Source organism: Sinocyclocheilus anshuiensis, unplaced genomic scaffold, assembly GCF_001515605.1.
Source record: "Sinocyclocheilus anshuiensis isolate Anshui unplaced genomic scaffold, SAMN03320099.WGS_v1.1 scaffold886, whole genome shotgun sequence".
In the NCBI taxonomy this organism is placed as follows: Eukaryota; Metazoa; Chordata; class Actinopteri; order Cypriniformes; family Cyprinidae; genus Sinocyclocheilus; species Sinocyclocheilus anshuiensis.
In genome coordinates this window covers 737,664-757,223 of record NW_015536542.1, presented here as the reverse complement: position 1 = coordinate 757,223, position 19,560 = coordinate 737,664, and the positions used below count along the sequence as shown (strand labels likewise).

Here is a 19,560-nt window from a genome sequence, read left to right as displayed (position 1 = left end):
GCATCTGCCGCCTGATCCGAGACTGGCCCGTCCACAACTCCCCGTCCCCTCTGGGGACCCAGAGATAGAAGAAACTGCTCTTTTGTCGAGGTTTTGGGTACCACTGACCGTGAAGTCAGTGGCGGGAAAAAAGAAACAAAAGATTCTCCGCCCGGCCCTCCTCCGGGGGAGGGAGTGGTGCATTCACCATCTCCCGAAGAGCAGCTCCCTCCATCTCTGGGTCACCCATCTCAGGGCCTCTTGCTCTTCCGCTTGCCACCAGGTTTGGTGGGGGCCTGGACGGGCGGGGTGGCTGCCCTGCGACCGGCTCCACGGCACAGCTTTGCTGGAGGCTGCTGCGGGGGCCTGGACGGGCGGGGCAGCTGCCCTGCGACCGGCTCCATGGCGCTGCTTTGCTGGAGGCTGCTGCGTTTGCTGCGTGGGAGCAGGGGCGGTGGCAGGGGGCCGCCCTCGGCGACGAGTAGACTGAGGCGTTGCCGCCGGTGACCGGGTGGAGGCAGCAGCTGCACGGGTGTGTTTGATGGCATCAGTCTGCTTCTGTGTGGCGGAGAACTGCTGGGCGAAGTTCTCCACTGCGTTGCCGAAGAGGCCGGTCTGGGACACAGGGGCATTTAAAAACTGAGTCTTGTCAGTCTCCCTCATGTTGGCAAGACACAGCCAGAGATGGCGTTCCTGGACCACCATAGTGGACATCGCATGGCCCAGAAACTGCGCAGTGACCTTCGTCTCTCATAGCGTGAGGTCAGTAGCGGTGCAGAGTTCTTTGAGAACTTCTGGGTCATGCCCACCCTCGTGCAGGTCCTTCGGTGCCTTGGCCTGATGAACCTGCAACAATGCCATGGCGTGTAGGGCAGAGGCAGCTTCTCCGCAGGCCGCATGAGCACTGCCGGTCAGGGCCGACGAGTACCTACAGGCCCGGGAGGGGAGCGACGGCTTGCCCTGCCAGGTGGCAGCGGTATTTGGACACAATTGCATTGCAACCGACTGCTCCACCGGCGGGATCTCCGTATACCCCCGCGCTCCCCCATTCTCAAATGCATGTCAATGTGCATCGGCTCGTTTAGTTACACTAGAAGTAGATTGGTCTCTCTAAGCGAGATCCCAATTCGTGACGTCGAGAGTGACCGACTGAAAGGGAACTGTTGTTTCATAGTGTTATGTGTGCGTTTGTTCTCTTAAAAGTCACAGCTGAGGCCGTGTGGAATGTGCAGGGTCAAAAAGAGTTAAAGCTGTAAATAATGATGTACAATGGGCCGATTGACAGGTGATATTGATATGCTTTGCTTCTTGGTAAGAAGGAGGGCTTAACATAGAACTTTCTTAGTGGGGGATGGGAACGATGTCTTATTACCCCATATTGCTTTATTGCAAGTATTTTTAATAGGGACTTCTTGTTGTTAGTATGGTGATGTAATATTTGATTGACCCTTAATTTTGTGCTGCTGTGAATCTGATGTTACGTGATTCCTCAAGTATGGCTTGATACCTTTTTTTCTGTTCTATTCTATTCTGAAATATTTTCTCTTTGTTGATGATTTGGTGTTTATAGTGTTGTTTTACTATGTGAATTGCTAACCAATTCATATTTAATTTTGACAACTAATATACCAATTTTAATACTCAATATTTGATATCTATGGAGCCCCGCACATGACAACAAGATATCGTGGGCACAAATTAAGAATTAATTCCCACAACTTATTAGTTGGTTCTCCCATGTTAATCATGATTTAACCAAAATGAGGAAACAAATTAATAAAGCATGGTCACGAATTAATAAATTCTGGACAGGGATTCTTCATTTGTGGCCATGATATCTATTTTTTTCTTCCACACATCGTAGGGGCTCTGTATACATTATTTAATATTTAAATATATTGGGCTTTTGAACTTAAAAGCAGTCAGATGTTAAGAGGGTTGTCAAAAGGTAATTTAGAAATGGTCTCATACATTTTACCTGATAGTTTCGGGAGTTTCATCCCAGACAGTTTCTTATTTTTTTTTACCTCTTGCTGTTTAAATCAACATATATTTATATAGAAAACATATATATATACTAAAATTTAACTAAAAAGAAAACATATATATATATATATATATATATATATATATATATATATATATAGAAAAGCTGCGAGAGGTATGCCCAGTATTTAGATTTGGCGTGTCATTTGGGATTTGTATGGTTGGAAACACAGAGTTCTCTGTGTGAGAGTGTGAACACTATGACTGTTCCCACTGTATGGCTACTTCTGAAGTGTATTTTGGGAAATATGGCGGAAATACCTGGTCAGACCTGTAGGAGCAACATTTCTTACTAGCCCTGAATGAATCAACGCTTTGTAGGGCCTGTAAAGAAGCCTTTGATTTTTGCAGAGTTTGAAAGTATACAATGTGCTATTTGCAGGATATTGGCCTACAAAAAGGATATAACATGACATAGCGTTTATTTTTTTAACCACACTTAGTTCCACGTCTCATTTCTGTCTCATAATGAATAAGAACCTTTCTTCAACCACCAGGGCTCCCCTACCAAATCAATTAAACCTACAAAAATGGTTGGCAAAAGTCATTTTCTTAATGAATTGTTGCATTGACCGTTGACACACTTTGAATGACAGTTCAGAAACACATCCATGTTTTTTTCCTAAACGGCCAGGTTGCTATCTTAATTACTATGGTGTCTGTGAGGTGAGGTGAGGAAGTAGCGTAATAGTGTTGGGTGTGTTGCCTGGTTGCTCGGTTCATGGCTCTACGCTTGGGTACATCAAAGTTCACTGCTTCTTTTGTTTAGAATTTGGTGTTCGCCACCATTGGCTCTCTCCAGTTCTGTAATTAGACCAGTTAAGTACAATTAAATGACTGAGGAAAATTGACCAAATTCGCTCATGTTGTAAAGCTGAGACTTTATGGCGCTTAATGACAAGTTTCCTACTGTGCTATGTTGCTATTTGAACAGTTTACTGTATGCTCATGCTGGGGGTCTGCATTTTAAATAGTTTTTCACACTCTGGGCCTTCAAGACAGCAAACCTTTTTAGTTTGCTGTTGAGTGATGCCATTGGTTCATGTTGTTTAAAGATCTTGGTACATTACTGCATGGATATTCCATAACATTTATCTGGGTTACAGCATTCTTTGTATCGCAAATATTGTGTTTGTGACAGTAGAGAGAGAGACCTGCTGTAAATTCCACATAAGACAATTGTTTTAAGTTATCTAGCAAACATATTTTACAATAGCCTATACATTGCAAGCATGTGGATGCTTGTTTACACCACAGGATAAAAACTAAGAAAGGCTATTTTATTTTTATCTCTCAATTCTGAATTTTTTCTCACAATTCAGAGGAAAAGAATTGTAGTGACCTTTTTTACTTTTTTATTCCATGGCAGAAACAAGCTTCTATACAAGTCAGATGTAATTGCATTACTGCAAATCACTGGGTGGGCTTGATTTTTCTGAATTATTTACTTAAGTCTGTTTGAATTGATTCAGTGCTAGTATTAGACAGGCTTTCATGCGTATCTTACTCAGAATACGTTTTGCAGGGTCCAGGGAGTTGTTAAAGGTGCGTGGGTGACAAATGAGGTAATATCTGTCACTTTTATTCAGCCATTGGCTTGATCTCCCTGTTTTACCCTCTATCTTGGCACCAGACTGTAATGCCAAGCTTGGTTTTTGGGGCCAATCCTGGCTTTCATGGTCTGGTAAATGTACTGTATGTAATAGGGCAACAGGTGATCAATGCAAACATGGCTTGGAATGACATGATTTCAGCAAATGTAATGATTTTGATTGCTTTTTTAGTAAATTATGATTATTTGTGCATGATTTGGATGAGATATTAAAGGCTTAGTTCACCCAAAAATGATCAAAATGACTCACCCTCATGTCATTCCAAACCTGTATGACTTTTTGGTAAACGAAACATGATTTTGTTTTAATGAAACTGAATGAAAACTGAGGCTGTCAAGCTACAAAATTACAAAAAAAAAGTGGTCTGAATGACTTGTGTGCTATATTTCAGTTCTTCTGAAGTCATTTGATAGCTTTGTGTGAAGGACAGGTTACAATGTAAGGTGACTGTAGTTTTCCACTGAAACCTGCTATGACTGAATCATTGACTGAGTTGAACTTAAGAACTAGATTTGTAAGATCTAGAAACTGAATGAAAGATTCATTGACTCAAAAGAACAATCGATATTTCTTTTGTGAACTTTGATGAATTCAGATCTAGGGGGATGTCAAGATTTTAACTGAACAGCTACTTAGATTTCAGCCTTTCCTCACATAAAGCTATCAGATGACTTAATAAGTCATTAATTTGAACCACTTGTTAATGTGAAGCTTGAAAATGTGAAGCTATTCTCATCCACTTTCATTGTATTGAAAAGAGGGCCAGGATATTCTTCAAAAATTCACATTTTGTGTATCACGGAAGAAAGAAAGTCATATTAATTGACATGGGGGGGTGTTATATTCTTTTAAATTCTTATTTTGTTTCCATAAATCAAATAATAAAAGTATAAAAGGTGGTATTTTGTAATAAGGAGGTCAGGTGGGCACACCTGAGCATTTTGCTGTTTATACAGTTGAGTTTACAGAGAACGGTGTAAAAATGCACACACAAACAGACACACACACATGCCCCTTACAAGTTTTTTTTTTCTTTTTCTCGGGGTTGCCTTGCTGCTAAATCGCAGTCTGTCTCTCTCTCTTTGTGACAGTGCCAAGGAAAGGCCTCAGGTTCCAACACATCCCCCAGATCTACTTGTGGACTGTACTGTAAAAGTCATGCATGTTCCTCGTAACAGACCCGGGTCACTCTGAACCACCCCAGCATCTGAACAGAAAGATCTGGATCTGCCAGTTACAGCCCATAAAAGACATGTGGCCTAAAAATGCACAAATGTAATCACTTAAATCAAAACCTCATACAGTAAATTATGTCTTTTATCATCCAGTTGTTGATCATAATGCAAAATGAATGTATGCTATCGTTTCTGAGGCAACAATGGCGAGAAACAGATTCCACTCATTTGGAAGAAAGACCATGCATGTGTTTTTTATAAATATTTGTTTAACGTGCTGTTGACCAGAAGGTTTTATGTATTGTTGCCTAAGCATTGTTAAGCAGGCAGCATTTTATATGAGAGGACACTTCCTTTGTGGGTTTCTGTTACTAGGTGTTTCATGATGAAACACGTTTTATTTACCTGCGTATAAAACAGCAATTTCCTGAACCATCTGACCTGCGTTCCTCATTGTGAAAGTGGTTGGTGATTTGTTGTTTTGTTGCCTTGCCTTTCCACGTTGCCTGTATTTCCTGCAGTAGGTATTTTTTTTATGTTTTGACCAACCAGGATAAGATGGCTTTGTCATTTTTTCATGCAGAAAATATATTACATAAATGTGTCTCAGTACTAATAACAGAGGTATTTTTTGGCACATGTATCTCATGTATCTTCCTGTCATTCGTCCCCTCAGGGTGATATCCAACAACTGCTGATTGTGGCCGACCCTAAAGCAGCTTATGACTACTGTGAACACTACAGCCCAGACTGTGACGTCCCCCACAAGGACACACTGCAAGCACAGGAGCCCGGAGAGGAGGTTAGTATAGACCTTTTGCGCTGACCAGCAGAGGAAATTGTCTTTCCTGCAGTATCCAGGAGACCAAACGTTTCTGGAAGTCTGGCACGTTGTTGATACTTTTGACGCTACCAGTCAAATGATTGGACACACACTCATACTTTATTGTTGTTTTCCACCCACAGGTTTGAATAATATACAAGTCATCAAAACTATGAAATAACACTCAAAGACAAGAATTATGTAGTGGCCAAAAATGTTAAATGATCAAAACTTTTTAAAATTAAAATCATACTTTGCTACATTAATATTATTATTATTTTTTTTTATTATTATTATTTAACAAATGAAAGAATCAACACATCACTGTCAGGCATGATCATTATGGAAGGAAATTTTCTCTCATCCTTCAAAGATAATAGATAAAAGAATCATATAATATAATGTATAATATATAATTTACACTATCGTTCAAACGTTTGGGGTTGGTAAGATTTTTTTTATGTTTTTAAAGGTCTCTTATGCTCACTAAGGCTGCATTTATTTGATCAAAAAATACAGTAAAAACTATGTTTCACTAAGTAACATAGTGAAATATTATTATTATTAAGACAACTGTTTTCTGTTTGAATATTTTTTTAAATGCAATTTATTCCTGTGATGGCAAAGCTGAATTTTCAGCATCATCACTCCAGTCTTCAGTGTCACATTATTCTTCAGAAATCATTCTAATGTGCTGATTTGGGGTTCAAGAAACATTTCTTAGTATCAGTGTTGAAAACAGTTGTGCTGCTTTATTTTTTGTGGAAACCAGAATTTTTCAGGATACTTTGATGATTAGAAAGTTCAAAAGAACAGTATTTATTTAAAATGGAATTTTTGGTAACAATGTAAAAGTCTTTACTGTAACTTTTGAACAATTTAATGCATCCTTGGTGAATAAAAGTATTAATTTCTTTCAAAACATTTACTGACTGAAATTTTTGAACGGTAGTGTACATAAAAACATATCAACAGGTCAGCCACACCTTGCCACTTCTGACCACTGTGATGACTCCTGTAAACACAGACACCACATGCATCCTGCTGAAACAGGGAGAGGGTCGTTTCCTGTATGTGAGAAATCAATAACCCTCTTTCTCGCATCTTGACTCGGCGAGCGTGTGTGAGATGCTCTGCTCATAAATCATGAATGGTGTCCTACTCAACTTGATCACCAGCCATGGAAGAGGGCCAAATCATCAGAGCAGTGGCTGTTTTATGAGCTCTTATGCCGTATGAGGATTAACATACAGTAAACTTGTGTTTGATGGATGAAGCCCTGGAGAGCCAGACTCGATGGCTTTATCGGCCTTCCTGCTGTCTAACAACCGTTATTTGTAGTGAAGGAATAGAAACAGAGAAGCTGCTACATAAACTTTAGCAAAAACCATTCATCCATTCCATTCATTAAAATGTGTTCATCATAATTAATGAATGCGTATATAAACTGACCTTAAATGGCTGAATCGAACACTTTTTTAAATTAATATTAACCTAATTTTAATATTAATATTAACTTAATATTCAAAACTTAACATTTAACATCTATACAATGTATGATGCCAATTATAAATTTTGTATGTACATTTGTTGTGTGTATAAAATCCCTTTTCCCAGCACAAGTTCCTACTTGACACGTGACGTTTTATAGCTAATAGGACTGTGAAATGTGTTAGAAATAATAAAATCAAATAGATTTGACTCTTTCTATAGATCTAAGCAGCAAACACATGGCTGTTATCTCTGCTTAAGACATGCAGGGAGTTTTTTATAGGGCTTTAAACACCCACCTGTATATCAGAACATGTACATTAACGTAATTAATGCAGTATGTTCTTTATATGCTGAACTCACACAGTAGAGAGTAACACAAACATAATAGTTTTGCTTCACTTTACGTTTTTAGTTTTAACATTGCTTACTTTAATTGGACGCATTAGCAGCAAATAATGGAAAATATGCTGTTTATGATAAACCTGTGTCTAATTCATCTGCATTGTATAAAACCAGCTATACAGTAAATCTAACCATCAAAGTATGTAATGCACCCAAGGGTAGATTACATTCTACATGAAGTTTGTATGCTTTGCTAACCTCTCTCTCATCCTCTTCCTGTGTGCAGTACACAACTGCTGTTGAATACGGTGATTTATATGATTATTATGAGGGAGCGACCCCCACAGCGACAGATGAATATTCTGAGCCGCAGGTAAATGCAGGAAACGTGTGATGTGTTTGTAATGTCAATCATGGGGTGGCCCCGCCCCCTTTCCTTGACCTGTATAAATTACATGGGCAAAAGTATGTGGCGTGGGCTTTGTCTGGGCCAGTCAAGTTCTTCCAATCTGTTTTCATAGAGGTGTCCTGTGATGCTAACACTTTGGTACGCCCTATACTACTGAAAATGTTTGTTTAAGGAGATTATATGGTTGTATGCTAGATTTTAAGCACCTGTTAGTTAGCTTAAATAGCCAGACCCATAAATTACTGAAGTAGTTCACATACTTTTGCCCATGTAGTGTATATTTGTCTGTCCATGTTGGTAAACTCAATCTCTAGTGTGTCTGTACTGGGTTTAATAATAATAAAGAGATATTCTGTGAACTTAGGAGTCAAATGGTGGCCGTTTTTTCGAACATGGGTCGCTTTGATTAGTTTTGAGATAACCGTTCTTGGAAGCAAGCCTGAAAGCTTTTGAAAGATGGTGTATACCAAGTTATCCTGAATTTAACTAAGAAAGCCATGTTTATAAAAATGGGAACTTATTTATATTCTAACACAGATATTTTGATGTGTTGTGTCTTTTTCCCTTCACCATAACCTTTTTCCAGAGAGTGAAACGTAGTGTCTCCATGAAAACGAAGAGGACGAGAAAGTCCCCTAAATCTTTTTCCAAACCCTATAAGTACCAGGAGCCAAAACAGGCTAAAAAGTTAGCCCCTAAGAAGAAAAGATATGGATACCTGCCACCGCCACCAAGAGATTATATGGTTGTATGCTAGATTTTAAGCACCTGTTAGTTAGCTTAAATAGCCAGACCCATAAATTACTGAAGTAGTTCACATACTTTTGCCCATGTAGTGTATATTTGTCTGTCCATGTTGGTAAACTCAATCTCTAGTGTGTCTGTACTGGGTTTAATAATAATAAAGAGATATTCTGTGAACTTAGGAGTCAAATGGTGGCCGTTTTTTCGAACATGGGTCGCTTTGATTAGTTTTGAGATAACCGTTCTTGGAAGCAAGCCTGAAAGCTTTTGAAAGATGGTGTATACCAAGTTATCCTGAATTTAACTAAGAAAGCCATGTTTATAAAAATGGGAACTTATTTATATTCTAACACAGATATTTTGATGTGTTGTGTCTTTTTCCCTTCACCATAACCTTTTTCCAGAGAGTGAAACGTAGTGTCTCCATGAAAACGAAGAGGACGAGAAAGTCCCCTAAATCTTTTTCCAAACCCTATAAGTACCAGGAGCCAAAACAGGCTAAAAAGTTAGCCCCTAAGAAGAAAAGATATGGATACCTGCCACCGCCACCAAGAAAAGCCATTCTAGGGGTAATAGTACAAGCGTAGCTCATGTCAGAATCCATCAAGATCTCTCTTTCGGTGAGGGTGATCTTTGATGATAGTCTGAGCGTGCCGTCCGCCCCCTTTCTCTAGGTGCCGTCCTCGTGGATCCGGCCTGAAACGCTTGTGGAACTGCTTGAACTGTGTTAATTCCTCCTTTCTGATCTTCTTCCTCTTTTCTTCTCACTATGAATCTGCTGTAGCCTAACAATATAGATGGGGAGTACTATACAGACAGTGAACCTGACTACAGAACAGTAGATGCTTCCAAAACTCAGTCTCCTGTCGCAACCACTGGACCAAACCAGGTAATCATTTGATTATATACCATGATGGTAGGGCAACTAAAATGTGGGACAGAAATGGGAAAAATCCAGGAGCACGTATGACGAGGAAGTATTTGATATGAAATGACAAAAACAAAACAATTCATGGCAATTGTTCTGTTTTTTGACTCTGGGACTGTCATTGCAAGGGAACTGTTTTATCCAACAACATAAAGCTGATATTCACCATAAAACTGCCAAGTTCTAAATTTAGCCAATCCACTTCCTGTGATGCGTTCCGGTCTGAAACTTTGGACATGTCTTGAATATCAAGTAGATATTTCTTAGTGGATTGTCATGTAGTTGGTTTTCAGCTTTCTGTTGTGGATATCAATGATATTTAAGGCTGCATTCAAGAAAAATGAGCAATTTATGAATGTGCATCCATCCTATCTACATTTAAAGCAGTGAATTGATCACACAGCTGAGTCAAAACTATATATGTTTGTCTTTTTGGCAGGAGTTTTGGAATTGGTTGCTTAGATGTTGACTGGTTGCCCATTTTCTATGCCTAACTATCATTGAGAAGATAACATGTCCCATTCCAAACAGTTCCCTCAGTAAGTGACCCAAAGATGAGGACCTCTGATAAAGAAACATAGCGTTTGCTGTAGTCTGGTTGAATAGTTCTGGCACTAGTTAGCAGAACTATATTCAACAGAACTGAACTCTTTCACAGCCATTTGGATGTATTTACAAGGCGGCTTCATGTTTATCTTGGATATTACAGACATATAATAAGTGTAGGTGTGTTTTTTCTCAAATTAAGTGCAGTAAGAAATGTCTATATGTCCCTTGTGCTTTCTAAATTTTCAGGACTGAAATAAAAACTGGTGTTCCTTTCTATTTTTATGGTTATGTACTAAAACGTACTGTAAATCTTGGCTGTTGTAATCAAATGCTGAAGTGTTCAGGTTGAATTTGATCTGTTCCTGCATTTGATCACATCATAAATGCATTAGTTTGTGTATTCATAAACGTTATAATGTCATTTCAGACTTCCATAATTTATTTCTGTCTTCTTTTTTCACCTCTAAACATAACATGTTTATTGTGGAAAAAAGACAGGAATATCTTAAAGTCTATCCTAGACTTATATGTGTAATTATTAAATATGTAAATATAATGCTTTTTATATAATTAAGTTAACACTTTATCTGTCCCCCAAAATTTGAACACACATTCATAAAAGATTAAAAAAAATTATTAAGAAACGTTTAAGTGTTGAAATATACTTTTTAGCATCTCATTTGCATATAACAGCATTTCTATGAAATCAGAACTGTTTTTATCATTCTTAACTGTTATAAACATACATTATGTCTCTTTATAAATGCACATTGCTGATTATATCTATCCATTAATGTAACTTGTATAATGTTGTGATTTACTTAACCAGATTTAATTTGTGACTTATATTCTCATCTCACCAATTACTCCAAATCCTTGTATCCAATCCAAATCATCTGATATATTTGCATTGAATGGGACAAAGAAGTGTTACCTTGTTGCTGCCCAAATTGATGTGCTATTCTTATTAAATATATCTCATGTAATTCATTTTGCTCCTGCTTTGCATTAGATACAGTAGTATTTGCTTTAACTGCTTAAACTAACATCCATCTTCCCTCCGTTACTCAAACTCCCTCCCCCTCTGCCCGGCCGCATTGCTTGGGTATAATAAGGCTGTGGAAGAGGACGTTTTCAGTGACTATGTCACTGAGACAGCCCAGGCTGGTCTGGATCCGACCGCAGCCCCAGAGGCCGTGCTGCCCAGCGGCACTGCCGACTTCATTGGAGTGGACGCGTATGACTTTAAGGAGTATGATCTTAAGGGATATGATGTGACTGGGCTTGACAAAAATCAATATGAGTATGGGGCGTACGATGAGTTTGGCAATGTGGCTCCAAACCCTACATCCGCTTACGAGGACAGTTTTGGGCCAGGGGTTGCCGCAGAAAAAGATATCGCTGAAACAGAAGTGACGTCGGACGTAAGTATTGACCCCCCCGAACGAGGGTGTCGTCCAGTACTCGGATTGTTGGATATGGGAATCTAGCATGCATTGTTGGCTTTGTAGTGCACTATTTCACATGGGGTCCATCCATTTTTTTTGTTCGGTGCGTTGGTTTATGCTTATCTTTCTTTACTGGATGTGATTAGCATGTTTTGAAACATACAGACCACTGCACTTCTTCCTCTTCTGTGTATTGGTTTTCTTTCCCTCCCGTCTCTGTGTACGTTATAGATCACATCGATCATATAGTCATTCACAGATCACTTACATGCACACTCTCATACCAACTGTGGTTTGAACTCTCTGACTGTCAGCGCCTTATCTCCCATATTGCCCCGGGATATGGTAATTACCCCATACCACAGACCCAGCTGTCTGTTCAGACACACCTTTCTCCACCTCCTCCTCCTTAAGAAGCTCATACTTCCCCTCTGTCAAACACTCCAGCACCTGTATTTTACAGGTCACATGAGCAAAGGTTTGACGGCATCAGATCCTGTCCATTACATTGCAGGTTACACAGTTTCCATCTTGTTAATCTCAGAGGGTCACACTTTAGTTTGGGGACCAATTTTCACTATTAACTAACTATTAACTACGACTTTTGCCTCAATAAACACCTAATTTGCAGCTTCTTGATAGTTATTAAGGTAGTTGTTAAATTGTTAATTTTCTGTTTGAAATAAGATTATTTTGCTTACCCCATTGGCAGATTATTTTGGTTGTTTCAAGCAAAAACTCACTTAATTTTGACTTGGTTTTTTTTTTCTGAAAACAAGGCAATAACTTTTACTTGTCTAGAAAATCCTTGTTGATTTAAGAATTTTTTGATATTTTGGCTGGAAACGACAAAAAATCTAAGACAGAAAAGCATTTTTTGCAGTGTGGGGTTGGATTGAGGGATCTAAAATATGGTATAAAGGTATCTAGAATAATGCTTTATAAGTACTAATAAACAGCCAATATGCTAGTAATATGCATGCTAATAAGCAACTAGTTAATAGTGAGAATTGGTCATTAAAGTGAAGTGTTACCGAATTTAGCATCTTTTTTAGCACTTTTCATATTCATATGTATTTTTACACTGCATACACTTAGCACTCTGCACCAACATTAACCCTATCTATCTATCTATCTATCTATCTATCTGTCTATATGTCTATCTATCTATCTATCTATCTATTTGTATGTCTATATCTCTCTCTGTATCTCTGTTGTTCTATCTGTTATTCTATCTACTTTATCTATAGTTCTATCATTTGTTCTGTCTAACCTCTGCTGTATGTTTGCAGTTGGGTGGCGGTGCTGTTCTGGGTCAGAAGGGAGAAAAAGGAGAACCTGCAGTGATTGAGCCGGTGAGTGATTGACAGCGAATTCTGGGCATTCATCACCTTTGGAACAACATTGAGATTAGTTTATAAATATTCATTCATTCATTTGATGCTGTAATTTGTTCTGGTCAGTTTGTTTTATTCTGGTTTTGTTGTGATTCATAGGGAATGCTGATTGAAGGACCTGCTGGACTACCTGGACCTGCTGTAAGTTACCTGCATTTTTGCCCGCATCAGTAATTGGGTCATCATTGTGCTCTGGTCTGTCTGTTTACTCTATTTTATTTTTGTCTTTAGGGTCTTCCAGGCCCTCCAGGTTTACAAGGCCCCCCTGGTTCAGCCGGAGATTCTGGTGACAGGGTAAGAATTAGTTCTAGTCTCTGACTCCAAGCTATGTTTACTTATGCCAACCACAGGTATTTTCAGAACATTAACAAGGTTTGGTTAAGGTTTAGGTCTTAATCTTTCTTTTGTCATATTTTGTTTTACAGAAATTTCATTTGTCGCTGAAAAAAAATCAACAGTTATTAAGTGGGAAATGAGGCATGTCAAATGAAATCTGTGATAAACATAATGAGACACAGATTGTCTCCTATCAGGCTTGAGAAAAACGTGTGTCTTGGAGACTAAGCAAGAACGGCTCCGAAAAACAGTCTGGCTGTAGTAAACTGCAAGACTGTATGAAAATGTGTCAGTAAACAAAACATAATGCTAATTTATTCTGAACAGGGTCATAGCAGATTTCTGACACTGAGGGCACATTTACACCCTCTCTGACACATTTAGTTTTCAGGTGTGAAACCCTGAGTTGCTTTATTTAGAAACACAGATTAAAGAAAGTTCCCAGTCAAAAAGCATGTTCGCAGTAATTCAAGTTACTTCAGAATGAGCAGTCATTGTTCAGTAGGCAAATCGGACAAAATTTCTAATTAAATGCAGCACGTTACCCTCAATCTATTTCTGTATGCAAAATACACACATTGCTCACAAAAAAACATTTAAACTGTTTGAGGATAATTATCATTAGAAATTCCCAAACCAACTCCAAAGTCTTTCTAGAGTTCTGATGTTAGGTTTGTATTGTGGGTAATTTACATCTACGTAAATACACTCTCTAACAGAAACAACACACACACAAGAACGTAAATGAAGAAACTAAATAACTCGTTTGAATCAGAATACAGTTCATTTTATCAGTGAAAATAAAGAAAAGACCATTAAAATACAAGACTGCTAAACCACAAAAGGCAATGAAATGCATATCAATATAATGTGGGATCTTGAGTACTTCCTGTTAATGATTTTGTCAAACTAAGACCTGTACACTTCAGGTTGTTTATTAGTGTTATTTAACATCTGCCCAAGCTAAACTTGTAGCAAAAGTGAAACAGTGGGATAGTTTGTTGTGATTGGACTTGGTGGAGACAACAGAGAACCTGAAATTAAAACTTCACTAAAGGGTAATGGAAGTGAGAGGGTCTCTCTATCTCTGTTCGATCCCCCTCCCTCTCTCATTCCTGTCTTGGCATTCTCTTACCTGTGTGTTGTCAAGTCAAGAAGTGTCAAATTACTGATTTATCCCTTCTCTCTTTCTCTCCCGCTCTTCCTGCTTCCCCAGGGTCCTCCCGGCCGTGCTGGTCTTCCCGGAGCGGATGGCTTGCCAGGCCCCCCTGGTACTATGCTGATGCTGCCAGTAAGACCCCTAAACCCACCAAATATCTTTGCAAATCTCTCCAGCCTAAACTGCACAACAGTATGCATGTATTGCTGCAAATATACATACATGAAAACAATTATAACAAACCTGTTTAGAGTATATGACTGTGTAATAACTTGAAACGTGCTAAAAACCATCTAAATACTGATTAAATATCATTTTGGTGCTTTTTCGTATATAAATTGAAAATCACGGAAATAGATGATATATAAAACAAAAAATAATGACTGCATTCTTCACTTCCTTAGGTTTTTATTGTTGTGAAGTAGTTTTTAAAAGTTCAGAAAAACATCTAAATCCTAATTAAATATTCATAATGCTGTGTTTCATATTTGACTGACTCAGTTTTAACAGTATATGTTGTAATGTGAAGTGTTATACTTACTGATACATAAATTAAAATAATGACTGCAAACTTCACTTCTTTAAGGCATATTATTCTTTAGTAGCTTGCAAACGTATTGAAAACTATCTAAATCCCAATTAAATATTTCAAATGTTGCCTTTTGTAGTTGATTAAAAATATTGTATATTAAAGTATTATATGCTTATGAGGTATTATGGTGTTATACCTAATAAGCATACATACATAAAAATAATGGCTGCATACTTCTCTTCTTTACAGCATATTGTTGTTTAGTATTTTTCATAAGTATGTAAATATTCATAGTATTTAACTTTTTGTTTGTACAGTATACTGTAGATATAGTATGAAATGTTATAATAAGGCTACATACAGTATATGAAAAAATGACTGCATACTTCACTTCATTAGGGCATATTGTTGTTTAGTAAATTGCAAAAGTATTTGCTTTTCGTAGTTGATTAACTTAGTATTTACAGTATAGTATAGTATGTAGTATTTAATGTGATACAAAAATGAAAATAATGACTGCACATTTCCCTTCTTTACAGCATATTGTGTGGTAGTTTTGAAAACTGTCTAAATCCTAATGAAATATTCATAATACTTAGTATTTACAGTATAGTATAGCATAGTATAGTACATTATAAAGTGTTATACATAATGAGAATAGAAACATGAAAAATAATGACTGCATACTTCACTTCTTTATAGCATATATTGAAAATAATATCTAAATCCTTATTAAATAGTCAGAATATTGCTTTTCGTGTTTGTTTGACTCAATATTTATAGTGTAGTGTATGATAGTATGAAGTTTTTCTAAATGTAAATGATAATAATGAATACTCTGTTCATGTTTGACAGTTCCGTTTTGGCGGTGATGGGGAAAAGGGTCCAGTGGTGTCGGCTCAAGAAGCCCAGGCTCAGGCCATTCTTTCTCAGGCCAGGGTGAGTATGAGAAGTAAAGGGCCAAATGGCCCTCGAGCTTCTCCCAGCTGTTTGCTGAGGGGGAAGTGGGGGACACTTGACTGAGGGTCAGAGGGTGGGGAGGGGATTTGCTCCGGTCTTGTTTGCGCTAAAACAAGAGTGAAACGGAGCAGCACAGGCTGCTTTGACTCATGCGGAGAGATGATATAAAAAAATACTAGCAAGGTTCACGACCCGCAGGAGGGCGACCCGACAGGTGCTACAGATTAGTGCTCAGATCTGTCCTTGACAAATGCGGACACCGCCCCACCTCCTCTGGCTGAAGAGCGTAGATATCCGCCAATTATTGTATATGTTTGATGATATTTTGCTGATTTTGATTCTTTGGTTTGTTTTCGCAGCTCGCCATGAGAGGTCCATCAGGTCCAATGGGTCTCACTGGAAGATCTGGCCCAGTGGTGAGTTTCAGTGACCCCCATGACCTCTGCAAAAGAGGCACCCAATCAGCTTGCCAATCACCATTTTACTGACTGAAAATCAGAGCAATGCGATTTAATGCAGCGATTCAAAGTTCATCACTATTAATTATATGCAAAATACCATCACTCTCCCATTCATAATATTTGTAAAAAAAAAAAATTATTAACCCAGATGATCCCACCAACAGTCCTCTGTGGGAGGACACTTATTGGGCTCCAAAATGTTTGCACAATATCTTTTCTTTTACTTATTTGTCAATGAGTAGAGAGGCCAGGTCAGGGTTATTACGTATAGTTAACTGAAACTAAAACTAAAACCTAAAACTAAAAAACATTTTTGTTGCCTAAAGTAAAATAAAATAAACATTAACCTAAAAAAATTCAAAAATAACACCGGACCATGCAACTAGACAAATTAACTTAACTGTCTGCTCTAACCATACCTGTTGAAACACAATGGGCCGGTGAACTCATGCCTAAAACCTCTTTGGGCAAGTAATGATCCTACTCAGATGTGACAAAACTAATGATAAAAATACCTAAAATAAGCATTTGAAAAGTGGCAACCACAGCCATGTCAAGTCATACTTATCCTACATGATTGATTGAGCATGAAATAAGGGGTGGGAATTTAAGAGAGACTTTTAAATTATAATCTTTGTTTAAGAAAAGAACACAGCTACTGTTTAATGGCTAGTTGGGATTTGGGAATCCTTAGATGTGTCATTTAAAAAGCAGACAAATGAGAATCTTCAAGTTTCCAAATGGTTCCTTATAGTAGGGTGTACTTTTAGAAATAAATGCAAAACTCAACTCTCAAATTATCTTTGAAATAAGTTAGAAAAAAACTAGGACAGTCTGTCTGGAATTACAGCAATTTCAAAATCAACAGTTGCTTTTCTAAGTATTCAGCTTCATCTGGTGCAGTGCTAAAAAAACAGCACAATTCCCTAGCAAAAATGCAATAACTAGCTCTTAAAACAAATCCAGCTCATTGTGTCAACTACATTAACTTTAGTATTTTTATTCAGGGCTTTGATTCTCCTGGAGAGTGAAGAACAGGAATTGTATATGCTGGGAAATATTGCCACCTGCTGTTTCTTTGTATATAATGCAGGCATTTCGATCTTTCTATAACTGTGTTAAAAACATGTTGGTTTGGTCTAGTCTTGGTCTAATACATCTCTCTTTGGTGTCAACCACATTTAGGGTCTTCCAGGTTCTCCTGGACTGAAAGGAGAGAGTGGAGACCATGGTCCTCAGGTAAGACAGCATCTCTCACCACCCAAGGTCATCCTACCTAATTATCTACGTACTTACTTAAATAATCATATATACTTCCATCATAGGGTCCGAGGGGTATCCAAGGCCCACCAGGGCAAATGGGAAAACTTGGCAAGAGAGTAAGATATTTCTCTTTATTTTTCACACACACAAAAGATTATTCATTTTTGCGTTCACTTGAATGAGTCTTCGGTTAGCGTATGAACACATAATGGTTTCCAGTAGTCATATCTTCTCTGATATTTCTGTGACAGGGTCGTGCTGGAACCGATGGGGCCCGTGGAATGCCTGGAGAATCTGGATCTAAGGTACAAGAGATATTCTCACCCACATACAGTATATGCCATATGCATATACCCACATATAGTACCTATGAATATATTGTTTTATTTTTTTTACCTCATCTTCTTCAAAGGGTGACAGAGGTTTTGATGGGCTTCCAGGTCTGCCCGGTGAGAAGGGACACAGGGTGAGTATGAATGCATACAAAACAGTTCAACTGACAAATGCGGTAAAATAATCAGGCTGTATAGAGGGGGCTTTGAAAAGTGGAAGAGATTCACAACTATTTTTCACAGCAGTGATTCATAACAATATGCTAATTACTAAATTATCTCTTAGGTGCAACTCCTATTTTGGAGGGACATGTGGTAACTCTGTATGTTGTGTTAAAATAAAGTTAATAAAAATACTGGACAATTTGGACAATTAATATATATATTGTTACATATTAAATAACTAAATATAATTTAAAACAAAAAAATAAATAACATAAATTGATTGCCGCAAACAAGTAAATTTTATGCTCTCTAGTTAGCATTTGAAATCGTATTTTTTAGCAACTTTCATTAAGAACATTAATTATTAACATGAATAACTTGACATATAATACTGCTTCTTTTAACTGAAGCATATTGCTGATTTTTATTATTATCGCAAGGCTATTGATTAGCATTTTTATATTTTGCTAAATGTTAGATTTCTTTACAATGACTGTTAATACATTTTTTTTAATTAAATGTAACAATATTAGGTATATAGTCAGTATAATAAGCACCAACATTTTTTTTTTTTTTTTTTTTACATTTTTATTTTCAACAACAATAATAACAAAATAATAGTATCCTTCTTGTACATTGGAAACAAGGACATCAAACATACAACATTAGCTGACAATGTTGTTCTTCCTTGTACTATGGATATATAATAAATAATGATACTGAGAAGAATCATGAGCACTTCCAACGTGAAATGAAGAGCCTTCTACTCTGTAAAAATCTACAGTAGGGTATTTCCAGCCTTTTCCCCTGTCAACACAGGTAATAATTATAGGATCCAAAATGGCTCCCTAGATCATTTTCAAGCAAAGGTGAAAAGATTATATATTAAGTTGGATGTAATAAAGTATGGCTGTCTCTTTGTGGCAGGGTGAGAACGGTCCTCTTGGTCCCCCTGGACCTCACGGAGAGGACGGACCAAGGGTAAGTGCTTTTCTGAATTAACTGAAGAAGAAAAACGTCCTTCTCATCATTTCATTGTTTCAGCTATTAGAATAAGCATATTCTCTTCACTTCTTCCACCTTTACAGGGAGAAGATGGAGAGATTGGACCAAGAGGACTTGCTGGTGAAAGTGTAAGTGTGTCTCACCTTGTATTTATTTTTAATTTTTTATGTTTTATTTCCAGTTTGCCACCAGAGGGCAGAGCCACTCAACAGCTTATCATGATTCCTATTAAAATTCAGAAGAGAATACTTGTTTTTTTAATCAGAACCTTCTCATTTCTTTTTATCTCAGGGGCCACGAGGTCTGCTCGGCCCTAGAGGCCCTCCTGGAGTTCCTGGACAACCTGTAAGTGATTTTTAATTTAGAATCTTGTGGATCTGATGCTGTTTGCCCACTTCTA

General features: G+C 37.8%; 1 protein-coding gene across 1 annotated transcript in view; it reads left to right on the top strand.

Moving 5' to 3' along the window:
• The window catches only part of LOC107697995 (collagen alpha-1(XI) chain-like), a 74,341-nt gene that overhangs the window by 19,401 nt on the left and 35,380 nt on the right, over positions 1-19,560 (top strand). Inside the window, exons 5-21 of the mRNA XM_016498902.1 lie at positions 5,490-5,615; positions 7,759-7,845; positions 9,410-9,514; positions 11,218-11,526; positions 12,843-12,905; positions 13,047-13,088; positions 13,179-13,241; positions 14,500-14,574; positions 15,830-15,913; positions 16,294-16,350; positions 17,581-17,634; positions 17,721-17,774; positions 17,910-17,963; positions 18,071-18,124; positions 19,083-19,136; positions 19,244-19,288; positions 19,452-19,505. Of these exons, the coding sequence (XP_016354388.1) occupies positions 5,490-5,615; positions 7,759-7,845; positions 9,410-9,514; positions 11,218-11,526; positions 12,843-12,905; positions 13,047-13,088; positions 13,179-13,241; positions 14,500-14,574; positions 15,830-15,913; positions 16,294-16,350; positions 17,581-17,634; positions 17,721-17,774; positions 17,910-17,963; positions 18,071-18,124; positions 19,083-19,136; positions 19,244-19,288; positions 19,452-19,505 (1,380 nt within the window). The remainder of the gene's footprint in view (positions 1-5,489; positions 5,616-7,758; positions 7,846-9,409; positions 9,515-11,217; positions 11,527-12,842; positions 12,906-13,046; positions 13,089-13,178; positions 13,242-14,499; positions 14,575-15,829; positions 15,914-16,293; positions 16,351-17,580; positions 17,635-17,720; positions 17,775-17,909; positions 17,964-18,070; positions 18,125-19,082; positions 19,137-19,243; positions 19,289-19,451; positions 19,506-19,560) is intronic.